At 45.5% G+C, this 15,035-nt stretch overlaps 1 protein-coding gene across 4 annotated transcripts in view; it reads left to right on the top strand.

Annotated features, from left to right (window-relative positions):
* The first annotated feature begins 754 nt into the window (after positions 1-754).
* The window catches only part of LOC139240313 (cell adhesion molecule CEACAM6-like), a 141,670-nt gene continuing 127,389 nt past the window's right edge, over positions 755-15,035 (top strand). For 3 of the 4 annotated variants that reach the window (XM_070868784.1, XM_070868785.1, XM_070868787.1), the window contains exons 1-3: positions 755-826; positions 982-1,299; positions 3,473-3,790. In XM_070868784.1, the coding sequence (XP_070724885.1) occupies positions 775-826; positions 982-1,299; positions 3,473-3,790 (688 nt within the window). In that variant the 5' untranslated portion in view covers positions 755-774. Of the gene's footprint in view, positions 827-981; positions 1,300-3,149; positions 3,318-3,472; positions 3,791-15,035 lie in introns of those variants that run through there. The other variant, XM_070868786.1, reaches the window with a different exon arrangement.

Here is a 15,035-nt window from a genome sequence, read left to right as displayed (position 1 = left end):
TTACAAGATGGTGGCCTCTCCGCAGAGAGTCGACGGTCATTCCGCTTTGTCCTGTGGCCACTGTTTTCAGGCGGCCAGAGACTTTATTGGGAGGAACAATTTCGGCCCTCTAGTCTCCATATTATAAAAAGGATAGAGACACACTGAAGAAAGTGCAACAAAGATTTACAAGGATGACACCAGAACTGAGAGATATTCCCATCAGGAAAGTTGAACAGGTTAGGGCTCTTTTTTCAGAAAAATGAACACAGAGGCCTTTAAGATTATGGAAGGGTTCAATTGGGTAGACGTCGAGAAGGAGTTTGCACTTGAAGAGGAGACCTGAACTAGGGGCCATAAATATAAAATAGTCCCGAATTAATCCAATCGGAAATTCAAGGGCAACTTCTTTACCCAGACCGTTTTTATGATCGGGAACTTGCTATCACAAGGAGTAGTTGAGGTGACTAGCATAGACGCATTTAAGGGGAAGTTAGATAAACACATAAGGGAGAAAGAAATAGAGGGATAATGTTGATGGGGTTGGAAGGGTGGGCGGGGCTTCATGTGGACCAAATATCACCTGCATGGGCCTGTTGGGCCGGAAGGTCTATTTCTGTGCTGTAAATACTATGTAATCGATTGGAATCTGTGGAATGAGTTTCCAGTCAGGTGAACAACACTCGGTCCAATCAGCATTGCCGCTTTAGTAAATGATTCAACTGATTTGTTCTGTGCACCAGGAAGAGCGGGTCAGTCACCGAGTGTAACAGGGACTGGCGCTGCTCTCTCAGGATGGTAACACTGACACTTACCGCGGGAGCTGTTTGCTTATTGATATCTGCGGGTGAGGACCACTTTCCATTTCATTTCTTTTCGGGATTGTCATCGAAAATCAGACTCAGCAAGAGATGACGTTAGTATCACTTTAGAAATGTACATATTATGTCGAGTTTGAGTGTTTCTCTCTACTTCCTCCTCAATGTGATTTTCTTTCCTCAGTTGAACTCCAGGGTTTAACTGTCCAGACAGAAAACAGTCGGATAAATGTGACCGTCGGAGACAACGCATTTTTTTCAGTGCTGCCGTCAGTTCCGACGATAAGTATTACCTGGAACTTCGGGACGACACTTATCGGTCAGTGGACCATTGGAATACCGATTATAAATGATAAGTACAGAACACGGGTTGAATATTTCCCCCAGAACGGATCACTCCTGCTGATGTCAGTGACAGTTTCGGACAGTGGAGAGTATACTGTTACCGTGTTAACAGGCGACGCAGGTCAAGCAAAAGCAACCATCACTCTGCATGTACTGGGTGAGTGACAAGTTTATTTTGGAAGATTATTTGTTCAATTAGTATTCTATTCGTATGATAATTTAATAGAAAAACACACTAAATTTTACAGCATAATTCACATATAGTTTGCAATATACCCTGTATAATCACTGACTTGTTCGGGTGTGTTTTCCGATCGGGGAAATTCAGGTATTACAAATAATGAACAGGTTGGAATTACATTCCGCTGTCAGTTTCAGGTACCTGCCGAATCGGTGCCGAAACTGGTGAACCTTCTGTTAAAGCGCATCATTACTGCAACTATTCAATTGTCCTAGTGATACTACTCGGATTTATTACAAATATTACATTTATGAATCTTTAGCACTTTCTTTACAAACATAAACCTTAGAATCGCCCAGAAGCAATCAAGCTGTGTTTCCATCCAGTGACACTGTGGTAATGCTCTCCTGCCTGTGTTCTGCACTGTTGCATTTCCAATTGTACCCTGATCTGTTTGTCATTGTAACAGCACCATTAGAGGTTATTAATAATAGTTAACAACATGTATAGTTATCTCCATTCTTTCGCTATTCTGTGTATTCAAATATCACTGATACTCTAAACAGGTTATCTTGATGTGATGCTACATAGGCTAGAATGTCATTCGGCACAGGAAGTTTATTAAATCCTAGATTTCAAATGAGAGTATCTGATAGGAACATAGGTACAGGAGTCGGCCATTGAGCCCCTCGAGCCTGTTCCACCAGTCAATGAGATCATGGCTGATCTGAGACCTAACTCCATAGTTTGGCTTTAGTTCACAAAAAGCTATCAATCTCCAATTTAAAAATGAACAATTGATCTAGTATCAATTGCCATTTGCTGAAGAGAGTTCCAAACTTCTACCTCTCTTTGTGTGTAGAAGTGTTTCCCAATTTCACTCCTGAAAGGTCTGGCTCTAATTTCTAGACATTGCCTGCAGCGCCATCTTCCCTTTAAAGGCGGCCACGCCACTGACCAACAAGGAGTGTACTGACACAAAAAGCTGTCGGGGGCACTGGCCTGTTGTGGCATCACTCCCACGGGACAATTCCACAAAAGGGATATTTCCGTGGGGCAATTTCGGGAAGGGGTCGCCGCTGTCGGTAAGGGTTCAGAGTGTGCACGCCGTGGTGGGAAAACAGATGGAGCGGTCCCCTACACCGCTCCGACCCTGATGAAGGGCAGTTTACAAGATGGTGGCCTCTCCGCAGAGAGTCGACGGTCATTCCGCTTTGTCCTGTGGCCACTGTTTTCAGGCGGCCAGAGACTTTATTGGGAGGAACAATTTCGGCCCTCTAGTCTCCATATTATAAAAAGGATAGAGACACACTGAAGAAAGTGCAACAAAGATTTACAAGGATGACACCAGAACTGAGAGATATTCCCATCAGGAAAGTTGAACAGGTTAGGGCTCTTTTTTCAGAAAAATGAACACAGAGGCCTTTAAGATTATGGAAGGGTTCAATTGGGTAGACGTCGAGAAGGAGTTTGCACTTGAAGAGGAGACCTGAACTAGGGGCCATAAATATAAAATAGTCCCGAATTAATCCAATCGGAAATTCAAGGGCAACTTCTTTACCCAGACCGTTTTTATGATCGGGAACTTGCTACCACAAGGAGTAGTTGAGGTGACTAGCATAGACGCATTTAAGGGGAAGTTAGATAAACACATAAGGGAGAAAGAAATAGAGGGATAATGTTGATGGGGTTGGAAGGGTGGGCGGGGCTTCATGTGGACCAAATATCACCTGCATGGGCCTGTTGGGCCGGAAGGTCTATTTCTGTGCTGTAAATACTATGTAATCGATTGGAATCTGTGGAATGAGTTTCCAGTCAGGTGAACAACACTCGGTCCAATCAGCATTGCCGCTTTAGTAAATGATTCAACTGACTTGTTCTGTGCACCAGGAAGAGCGGGTCAGTCACCGAGTGTAACAGGGACTGGCGCTGCTCTCTCAGGATGGTAACACTGACACTTACCGCGGGAGCTGTTTGCTTATTGATATCTGCGGGTGAGGACCACTTTCCATTTCATTTCTTTTCGGGATTGTCATCGAAAATCAGACTCAGCAAGAGATGACGTTAGTATCACTTTAGAAATGTACATATTATGTCGAGTTTGAGTGTTTCTCTCTACTTCCTCCTCAATGTGATTTTCTTTCCTCAGTTGAACTCCAGGGTTTAACTGTCCAGACAGAAAACAGTCGGATAAATGTGACCGTCGGAGACAACGCATTTTTTTCAGTGCTGCCGTCAGTTCCGACGATAAGTATTACCTGGAACTTCGGGACGACACTTATCGGTCAGTGGACCATTGGAATACCGATTATAAATGATAAGTACAGAACACGGGTTGAATATTTCCCCCAGAACGGATCACTCCTGCTGATGTCAGTGACAGTTTCGGACAGTGGAGAGTATACTGTTACCGTGTTAACAGGCGACGCAGGTCAAGCAAAAGCAACCATCACTCTGCATGTACTGGGTGAGTGACAAGTTTATTTTGGAAGATTATTTGTTCAATTAGTATTCTATTCGTATGATAATTTAATAGAAAAACACACTAAATTTTACAGCATAATTCACATATAGTTTGCAATATACCCTGTATAATCACTGACTTGTTCGGGTGTGTTTTCCGATCGGGGAAATTCAGGTATTACAAATAATGAACAGGTTGGAATTACATTCCGCTGTCAGTTTCAGGTACCTGCCGAATCGGTGCCGCCCGCCTGCATCAAACCACGCAGACATTGTACTACCAGACCAGAAAGTGTTGGTGCCTCAACTGGGCTGCGATAATATATATATATATCCCTTTATCTGCGAGTTGGTTTATAGCGCAGCAAGTTTAATCAGTACACTAAAGTTGTGTAGTGTAAATCTAAAAGACTTGCATTTATATAGCGCTGTTCACGACTATCGGACATCCCAAATCGCTTTATAGCCATTTGAATACTTTTTGGAGTTATTCACTGTTGTAATGTGGAAAACACGCAGCCAATTTGCACAAAGCAAACTCCCACAAACAACAATGTGATAATGACCAGATAATCTGTTTTTGTGATGTTGATTGAGGGATAAATATTGGCCAGGACAGTCGAGGAGGCGGGAGCTCGGAGCAGCGCGAGTCCGGGGTCAGCGAGAGGCCTATAAAGGCCAGCGGGAGCTCGGAGCAGTCAGTCGAGGAGGCGGGAGCTCGGAGCAGCGCGAGTCCGGGGTCGGTGAGAGGCCTATAAAGGCCAGCGGGAGCTCGGAGCAGTCAGTCGAGGAGGCGGGAGCTCGGAGCAGCGCGAGTCCGGGGTCAGCGAGAGGCCTATAAAGGCCAGCGGGAGCTCGGAGCAGTCAGTCGAGGAGGCGGGAGCTCGGAGCAGCGCGAGTCCGGGGTCGGTGAGAGGCCTATAAAGGCCAGCGGGAGCTCGGAGCAGCGCGAGTCCGGGGTCGGCGAGAGGCCTATAAAGGCCAGCGGGAGCTCGGAGCAGTCAGTCGAGGAGGCGGGAGCTCGGAGCAGCGCGAGTCCGGGGTCAGCGAGAGGCCTATAAAGGCCAGCGGGAGCTCGGAGCAGTCAGTCGAGGAGGCGGGAGCTCGGAGCAGCGCGAGTCCGGGGTCGGTGAGAGGCCTATAAAGGCCAGCGGGAGCTCGGAGCAGTCAGTCGAGGAGGCGGGAGCTCGGAGCAGCGCGAGTCCGGGGTCGGTGAGAGGCGTACTGGTGCAGCTGCAGGGAGAAGGCAAAGATACAAAGGTGACGTCACAGCCTAGGGGGTAAGTGATTGGCTGGTGATTGGTGAGTAGTTTTTCTTTTTCTTCTTATATTGGTCAGTAACTTTTAACATTGTTATTACCAGTTTAAGTGTATCTAAGGGTTAAGACATGGCAGGAGAGCTCAGTCGGGTGTTATGCTCCTCCTGTACCATGTGGGAACTCAGGGACGCTTCCGGTGTCCCTGACGACTACGTGTGCGGGAAGTGTGTCCACCTCCAGCTCCTGACCGACCGCGTTGCGGAGTTGGAGCTGAGGGTGGATTCACTCTGGAGCATCCACGATGCTGAGAATGACGTGAGTATCACGTGTAGTGAGTTGGTCTTACCGCAGGGAAAGGGTCCACAGCCAGATAGGGAATGGAAGACCAGCAGGAAGAGTAGAGCAAGGAAGGTAGTGCAGGGGTCCCCTGTGGTCATCCCCCTGCAAAACAGATACACTGCTTTGGGTGCTGTTGAGGGGAATGACTCATCAGGGGAGGGCAGCAGCAGCCAAGTTCATGGCACCGTGGCTGGCTCTGCTGCACAGGAGGGCAAGAAAAAGAGTGGGAGAGCAATAGTGATAGGGGATTCAATTGTGAGGGGAATAGATAGGCGTTTCTGCGGCCGCAACCGAGACTCCAGGATGGTATGTTGCCTCCCTGGTGCAAGGGTCAAGGATGTCTCGGAGCGGGTGCAGGACATTCTGAAATGGGAGGGAGAACAGCCAGTTGTCGTGGTGCACATTGGTACCAACGACATAGGTAAAAAGAGGGATGAGGTCCTACGAAACGAATTTAAGGAGCTAGGAGCTAAATTAAAAAGTAGGACCTCAAAAGTAGTAATCTCGGGATTGCTACCAGTGCCACGTGATAGTCAGAGTAGGAATCGCAGGATAGCGCAGATGAATACGTGGCTTGAGCAGTGGTGCAGCAGGGAGGGATTCAAATTCCTGGGGCATTGGGACCGGTTCTGGGGGAGGTGGGACCAGTACAAACCGGACGGTCTGCACCTGGGCAGGACTGGAACCAATGTCCTAGGGGGAGTGTTTGCTAGTGCTGTTGGGGAGGATTTAAACTAATATGGCAGGGGGATGGGAACCAATGCAGGGAGACAGAGGGAAACAAAAAGGAGACAAAAGCAAAAGACAGAAAGGAGATGAGGAAAGGTGGAGGGCAGAGAAACCCAAGGCAAAAAACAAAAAGGGCCACTGTACAGCAAAATTCTAAAAGGACAAAGGGTGTTAATAAAACAAGCCTGAAGGCTTTGTGTCTGAATGCAAGGAGTATCCGCAATAAGGTGGATGAATTAATTGTGCAAATAGATGTTAACAAATATGATGTGATTGGGATTACGGAGACGTGGCTCCAGGATGATCAGGGCTGGGAACTCAACATTCAGGGGTATTCAACATTCAGGAAGGATAGAATAAAAGGAAAAGGAGGTGGGGTAGCATTGCTGGTTAAAGAGGAGATTAATGCAATAGTTAGGAAAGACATTAGCTTGGATGATGTGGAATCTATATGGGTAGAGCTGCAGAACACCAAAGGGCAAAAAACGTTAGTAGGAGTTGTGTACAGACCTCCAAACAGTAATAGGGATGTTGGGGAGGGCATCAAACAGGAAATTAGGGGTGCATGCAATAAAGGTGTAGCAGTTATAATGGGTGACTTTAATATGCACATAGATTGGGCTAGCCAAACTGGAAGCAATACGGTGGAGGAGGATTTCCTGGAGTGCATAAGGGATGGTTTTCTAGACCAATATGTTGAGGAACCAACTAGGGGGGAGGCCATCTTAGACTGGGTGTTGTGTAATGAGAGAGGATTAATTAGCAATCTCATTGTGCGAGGCCCCTTGGGGAAGAGTGACCATAATATGGTGGAATTCTGCATTAGGATGGAGAATGAAACAGTAATTTCAGAGACCATGGTCCAGAACTTAAAGAAGGGTAACTTTGAAGGTATGAGGCGAGAATTGGCTAGGATAGATTGGCGAATGATACTTAGGGGGTTGACTGTGGATGGGCAATGGCAGACATTTAGAGACCGCATGGATGAAGTACAACAATTGTACATTCCTGTCTGGCGTAAAAATAAAAAGGGGAAGGTGGCTCAACCGTGGCTATCTAGGGAAATCAGGGATAGTATTAAAGCCAAGGAAGTGGCATACAAATTGGCCAGAAATAGCAGCGAACCTGGGGACTGGGCGAAATTTAGAACTCAGCAGAGGAGGACAAAGGGTTTGATTAGGACAGGGAAAATGGAGTACGAGAAGAAGCTTGCAGGGAACATTAAGGCGGATTGCAAAAGTTTCTATAGGTATGTAAAGAGAAAAAGGTTGGTGAAGACAAACGTAGGTCCACTGCAGTCAGAATCAGGGGAAGTCATAACGGGGAACAAAGAAATGGCGGACCAATTGAACAAATACTTTGGTTCGGTATTCACTAAGGAGGATACAAACAACCTTCCGGATATAAAAGGGGTCAGAGGGTCTAGTAAGGAGGGGGAACTGAGGGAAATCTTTATTAGTCGGGAAATTGTTTTGGGGAAATTGATGGGATTGAAGGCCGATAAATCCCCAGGGCCTGATGGATTGCATCCTAGAGTACTTAAGGAGGTGGCCTTGGAAATAGCGGATGCATTGACAGTCATTTTCCAACATTCCATTGACTCTGGATCAGTTCCTATGGAGTGGAGGGTAGCCAATGTAACCCCACTTTTTAAAAAAGGAGGGAGAGAGAAAACAGGGAATTATAGACCGGTCAGCCTGACCTCAGTAGTGGGTAAAATGATGGAATCAATTATTAAGGATGTCATAGCAGTGCATCTGGAAAATGGTGACATGATAGGTCCAAGTCAGCATGGATTTGTGAAAGGGAAATCATGCTTGACAAATCTTCTGGAATTTTTTGAGGATGTTTCCAGTAAAGTGGACAAAGGAGAACCAGTTGATGTGGTATATTTGGACTTTCAGAAGGCTTTCGACAAGGTCCCACACAAGAGATTAATGTGCAAAGTTAAAGCACATGGGATTGGGGGTAGTGTGCTGATGTGGATTGAGAACTGGTTGTCAGACAGGAAGCAAAGAGTAGGAGTAAACGGGTACTTTTCAGAATGGCAGGCAGTGACTAGTGGAGTGCCGCAAGGTTCTGTGCTGGGGCCCCAGCTGTTTACATTGTACATTAATGATTTAGACGAGGGGATTAAATGCAGTATCTCCAAATTTGCAGATGATACTAAGTTGGGTGGCAGTGTGAGCTGCGAGGAGGATGCTATTAGGCTGCAGAGTGACTTGGATAGGTTAGGTGAGTGGGCAAATGCATGGCAGATGAAGTATAATGTGGATAAATGTGAGGTTATCCACTTTGGTGGTAAAAACAGAGAGACAGACTATTATCTGAATGGTGACAGATTAGGAAAAGGGAAGGTGCAACGAGACCTGGGTGTCATGGTACATCAGTCATTGAAGGTTGGCATGCAGGTACAGCAGGCGGTTAAGAAAGCAAATGGCATGTTGGCCTTCATAGCGAGGGGATTTGAATACAGGGGCAGGGAGGTGTTGCTACAGTTGTACAGGGCCTTGGTGAGGCCACACCTGGAGTATTGTGTACAGTTTTGGTCTCCTAACTTGAGGAAGGACATTCTTGCTATTGAGGGAGTGCAGCGAAGGTTCACCAGACTGATTCCCGGGATGGCGGGACTGACCTATCAAGAAAGATTGGATCAACTGGGCTTGTATTCACTGGAGTTCAGAAGAATGAGAGGGGATCTCATAGAAACGTTTAAAATTCTGACGGGTTTAGACAGGTTAGATGCAGAAAGAATGTTCCCAATGTTGGGGAAGTCCAGAACCAGGGGTCACAGTCTGAGGATAAGGGGTAAGCCATTTAGGACCGAGATGAGGAGAAACTTCTTCACCCAGAGAGTGGTGAACCTGTGGAATTCTCTACCACAGAAAGTAGTTGAGGCCAATTCACTAAATATATTCAAAAGGGAGTTAGATGAAGTCCTTACTACTCGGGGGATCAAGGGTTATGGCGAGAAAGCAGGAAGGGGGTACTGAAGTTTCATGTTCAGCCATGAACTCATTGAATGGCGGTGCAGGCTAGAAGGGCTGAATGGCCTACTCCTGCACCTATTTTCTATGTTTCTATGTTTCTAGGACACCGGGATAACTCCCCTGTTCTTCGAAATGGTGCCATGGGAGCTTTTACGTCCACTTAAGAGAACAGAGGGGAACTCGGTTTAATGTCTCATCTGAAAGACGGCACCTCTGACAGTGCAATGTCGATGACCCGTCGTAAGAATTGGAAAAATTTAGAGATGTAACAGATTTTAAAGCAAGTGTAGAGGCATGGAAAGGAGGGAGGGGAGGAAAGGACAAAAGGGAAGGTCTGTGATAGGATGGAAGGCAGAAGAGACAAAAGGGTTGATGGTGCAAGGCAAAATGAGATGGTAATGGGGCAAGTTAAGAAACAAAAGATGAGTCTAGATGAGGTGTAAATGGAAATGGCTGAATCATCAACAGCTACCATGTGGGAAAATGTGGTGCAGAGGTTATGGTCTGAAATTGTTGAACTTGCTGTTGAGTCCAGAAGGCTGTGAAGTGTCTAAATGCTGTTCTGTGAGCTTACGTTGAGCTTTGTTGGAACAGCGTAAGAGGCCGAGGATGGAGAGATCAGAGTGGGAGTGGGCGGAGAATGAAAGTGACAGGCGACCAGAAGCTCGGGGTCAAGTTAATTTGCCTTTGTTGTGTAGGTGAACTATGCCAACCGATAGGTTGATGTGTAGCCATAGCACATATTGGAAAATTCCTCACCTCAGCCCATGCTTTTTCTGATAGGTAATACAACAAACGACATTTATATTCCATCATTCATGATCTCAGGATGTTCTAAAGCAATTTGCAGTCAACAAAGTTCTTTTGAAGTGTTGTCATTATTGTAATGCAGGAAATACAGCAGCCAATTTGCACACAGCAAGCTCCCGCAAACAGCAACGTGATAATGACCAGATCATCTGTTTTAGTGATGTTAGTTTTGGTTGAGGGATGTATATTGGCCAGGACACCAGGGGGAACTGCCTTGTTCTTCTTTGGAATAGTGCCGTGCAATGTTGCCTGTAATTTTCTTACTGCTGCGCAGACCCTTTAAATATCTGCATGGGCCATTCAAAATACTGCGCATGTGTAGTTTTTGTATTGAAAAGCTGCTCCACAGGATCACTGGAGTGTTGTGTGGACGCACTGCTAAAAGGGAACATTGGTGATTTGGGATCTTTTACATCCACCTGAGAGGGCAAACACAGTCTTGGTTTAACATCTCATCCTAAAGGCAGCACCTCTGACAGTTCAGCACTCCTTCAGTACTGAACGGAAGTGTCAGCCTAGATTTTGTGCTCAAGTCTCTGGATTGCGATTTGAACCCATTACCTTCTAACTGAGAGGTGAGAGTGTTACCCATTGAGCAATGGTTGACATAGTCAGGAGCTCAGAAGCGTAAAATCCCAGGCTTTGTCCAGCATGGATTTATGAAGGGGAAATCATGCTTGCAATCTTCTAGAATTTTTTGAGGATGTTACTAGTAGAGTGGACAAGAGAGAATCAGTGGATGTGGTGTATTTGGACTTTCAAAAGGCTTTTGACAAGGTCCATCAAAAGAGATTGTTGTGCAAAATTAAAGAACATGGTATTGGGGGTAATGTATTGACGTGGATAGAGAACTGGTTGGCAGACAGGAAGCAGAGAGTCAGGATAAATGGGTCCATTTCAGAATGGCAGGCAGTGACTATTGGAGTGCCGCAGGGCTCAGTGCTGGGACCCCAGCTATTTACAATATACATTAATGATTTAGACAAAGGAATTGAGTGTAATATCTCCAAGTTTGCGGATGACACTAAGCTGGGTGGCAGTGTGAGCTGTGAGGAGGATGCTAAGAGATTGCAGGGTGACTTGTACAGGTTAGGTGAGTGGCCAAATGCATAGCAGATGCAGTACAATATAGATAAATGTGAGATTATCCACTTTGGTGGAAAAAACAGGAAGGCAGAATATTATCTGAATGGTGATAGATTAGGAAAAGGGGAGCTGCAACGAGACCTGGGTATCATGGTTCTTCAGTCATTGAAAGTTGGCATGCAGATGCAGCAGGTGGTAAAGAAGGCAAATGGCATGTTGGCCTTCCTAGCGAGAGGATTTGCGTATAGGAACAGGGAGCTCTTACTGTAGTTGTACAGGGCCTTGCTGAGGCCACACCTTGAATATTGTGTGAAGTTTTGGTTTCCTAATCTGAGGAAGGACGTTCTTGCTATTGAGGGAGTGCAGCAAAGGTTCACCAGACTGATTCCCGGGACGACAGGACGGACGTATGAAGAAAGACTGGATCGACGAGGCTTATATTCACTGGAATTTGGAAGAATGAGAGGGGATCTCATAGAAATATATAAAATTCTGATGAGATTGAAACGGTTAGATGCAGGAAGAATGTTCCTGATTGTTGGGGAAGTCCAGAACGATGGGTCACAGTCTAAGGATAAGGGGTAAGCCATTTAGGACCGAGATGAGGAGAAACTTCTTCACTCAGAGAATCGTGAACCTGTGGAATTCTCTACCAAAGAAAGTTGTTGAGGCCAGTTCGTTAGATATATTCAAAAGGGAGTTAGATGTGGGCCTTATGGCTAAAGGGATCAAGGGGTATGAAGAGAAAGCAGGAATGGGGTACTAAAGTTGCATGATCAGCCATGATCATAGTGAATGTTGCTGCAGGTTCGAAGGGCCGAATGGCCTACTCCTGCACCTATTGTCTATGTTTCTATGTTTCTATGGTACTGCAGTAAACTTTGTGCCATGCATATTTAAATGGTATGGCGTATGAAAGAACAATAATGTTCTTTTCTGATAGCTCAAATTGTCAGAGGAAATGTATATGACATTGAACTGACTATATTAGCTGGAAAGTTGCTTGCTTCATCAGCTACAAACTTATGTTAGAGTCATGCTATCTACATGATGCAGGCCTGGTATTTTGGTTTGCAGGTCAGCCAGCTATCTCCCATGTATATTAAATTATGCCTTATAAAAATATTAATACATGAGGCCTGAATGAGGCAAGTATCAACATTCAGTTCAGCTTCTGCCATTGCATCGTTCTTTTCGGCTGATTCTGATGAACAATTCTGTATGGTGAAGCTGCCAAAATCTGAAAGTACTATGGCAGCCACTGGTGATTGCTTCTCCTAGTTTATTCTTCCAGGAGATGTGTTGAGAGGCATAATGAGAGATTCTGGGGTTTAATTCTCATGTAAAGTTTCCCATTACAGATTCAGGATCAAAAGTATAAAAAATTGCTACTACATTTTAATGTTTATTGTTATGGAAACATAGAAACATCGAAACATAGAAAATAGGTGCAGGAGTAGGCCAAACAGCCCTTCGAGCCTGCACTGCCATTCAATGAGTTCATGGCTGAACATGCAACTTAAGTACCCCATTCCTGCTTTCTCGCCATACCCCTTGATCCCCCTAGTAGTAAGGACTTCATCTAACTCCTTTTTGAAAATATTTAGTGAATTGGCCTCAACAACTTCCTGTGGTAGAGAATTCCACAGGTTCACCACTCTCTGGCTGAAGAAGTTTCTCCTCATCTCGGTCCTAAATGGCTTACCCCTTATCCTTAGTCTGTGACCCCTGGTTCTGGACTTCCTCAACATTGGGAACATTCTTCCTGCATCTAACCTGTCTAAACCCATCAGAATTTTAAACGTTTCTATGAGATCCCCTCTCATTCTTCTGAACTCCAGTGAATACAAGCCCAGTTGATCCAGTCTTTCTTGATATGTCAGTCCCGCCATCCCGGGAATCAGTCTGGTGAACCTTCGCTGCACTCCCTCAATAGCAAGAATGTCCTTCCTCAAGTTAGGAGACCAAAACTGTACACAATACTCAAGGTGTGGCCTCACCAAGGCCCTGTACAACTGTAGTAACACCTTACTGCCTCTGTACTCAAATCCCCTCGCTATGAAGGCCAACATGCCATTTGCTTTCTTAACCGCCTGCTGTACCTGCATGCCAACCTTCAATGACTGATGTACCATGACACCCAGGTCTCGTTGCACCTCCCCTTTTCCTATTCTGTCACCATTCAGATAATAGTCTGTCTCTGTTTTTACGACCAAAGTGGATAACCTCACATTTATCCACATTATACTTCATCTGCCATGCATTTGCCCACTGACCTAACCTATCCAAGTCACTTTGCAGCCTCATAGCATCCTCCTCACAGCTCAATAGTGTCTTCCGCAAATTTGGAGATACTACATTTAATCCCCTTGTCTAAATCATTAATGTACAATGTAAACAGCTGGGGGCCCAGCACAGAACCTTGCGGTACCCCACTAGTCACTGCCTGCCATTCTGAAAAGTACCCATTTACTCCTACTCTTTGCTCCCTGTCTGACAATCAGTTCTCAATCCACGTCACACACTACCCCCAATCCCATGTGCTTTAACTTTGCACATTAATCTCTTGTGTGGGACCTTGTCGAAGGCCTTCTGAAATTCCAAATACACCACATCAACTGGTTCTCCCTTGTCCACTCTACTGGAAACATCTTCAAAAATTTCCAGAAGTTTTGTCAAGCATGATTTCCCTTTCACAAATCCATGCTGACTTGGACCTATCATGTCACCTCTTTCCAAATGCGCTGCGATGACATCCTTAATAATTGTTTCCATCATCTTACCCACGACCGATGTCAGGCTGACCGGTCTATAATTCCCTGTTTTCTCTCTCCCTCCTTTTTTAAACAGTGGGGTTACATTGGCTACCCTCCACTCCATAGGAACTGATCCAGAGTCTATGGAATGTTGGATAATGACTGTCAATGCATCTGCTATTTCCAAGGTCACCTCCTTAAGTACTCTGGGATGCAGTGATTGGAGGTTAAATGAAGTTCTCTATTCTATCTAACATACTGATTTATCTTTGCTTCTAATTTCCCTGTAATTTTTTTTTGACCTGACCTATTTGTTCTGCAGTATGGTGTTTTCCATAGGTTTGCAGAAATCTAGATCATTTTTTGTGTAGGTGGTGCATAACCCAACAATGGAATACCGCGTTGTTTGCTGTGGAAAAACTATCCCAGTTATTTTATCATGTATTCAACCAGCATTGTAACCCATGTATAATCTGACCTAAGTTATACACTGTGAGAACAATGACCACTAGGTGGGAGACACTCCTAACCTGGGCCTTCAGGTACAAAAGAGGAAGCTCCACCCACCTTCATCACTTGGAGTGCTAAGGAATAAAGGACAGGTCACAGACTGACCTTCTCTCAAGCATGGGCCTCATGTGCATTTATACTGTACAGTAAGGACATATCATTGGTGACGAGAAACTGAGATTTAAACCACGCGAGCATGGCCACGAGCAGAACAGACGAGAGGTACTGTGTTAAGGAATGGTTGGGACAGAGATTCAACATTGTTAAAGCAGCACACAGTTCTCCAGGCAGACATGGGCAATCGGGCATGCCCCAACATGTAGTCAAACCTAGAGGGGGAGTTCGACAGAGACAATGGCAAGTTGAACAGCGATTCACACCATTGCAAGGGACAATGCGGCCAGTAATGGGGCCATCAAAATCTGTTAATGACGCACTCAAGGACAATCACAGGGACAGTCAGGGACGATCGACTGGCAAGGGACCTTTTGTTTCCAACAACAACTCATGTTGGAGGCGTGGAGGCACACACTCAGCCGAAGTTTGCAGAGATGAGGTAAATACCTGCAGAAATTGCAGAAATGAATGCTGGGGGAAATCGCTGGAAGCTGAAGTTCAGCGAGTTCATGTGGAGCACGTATACAGTTCATACACCAGGACGCCACCGATAATGGCATCCCAGTATCAATGGAGCTAGACATGGGGGCCAGCTAGTCTCTGATGGGTATCAAATAGTTCGAAAAATTGTGGCCTTCCAAGGCCAGGAGGCC

This window comes from Pristiophorus japonicus, chromosome 31 (genome assembly GCF_044704955.1).
Source record: "Pristiophorus japonicus isolate sPriJap1 chromosome 31, sPriJap1.hap1, whole genome shotgun sequence".
NCBI lineage: Eukaryota > Metazoa > Chordata > Chondrichthyes > Pristiophoridae > Pristiophorus > Pristiophorus japonicus.
The sequence above is the reverse complement of the archived record's forward strand: the minus strand, read 5'-3'. Positions and strand labels throughout refer to the sequence as shown.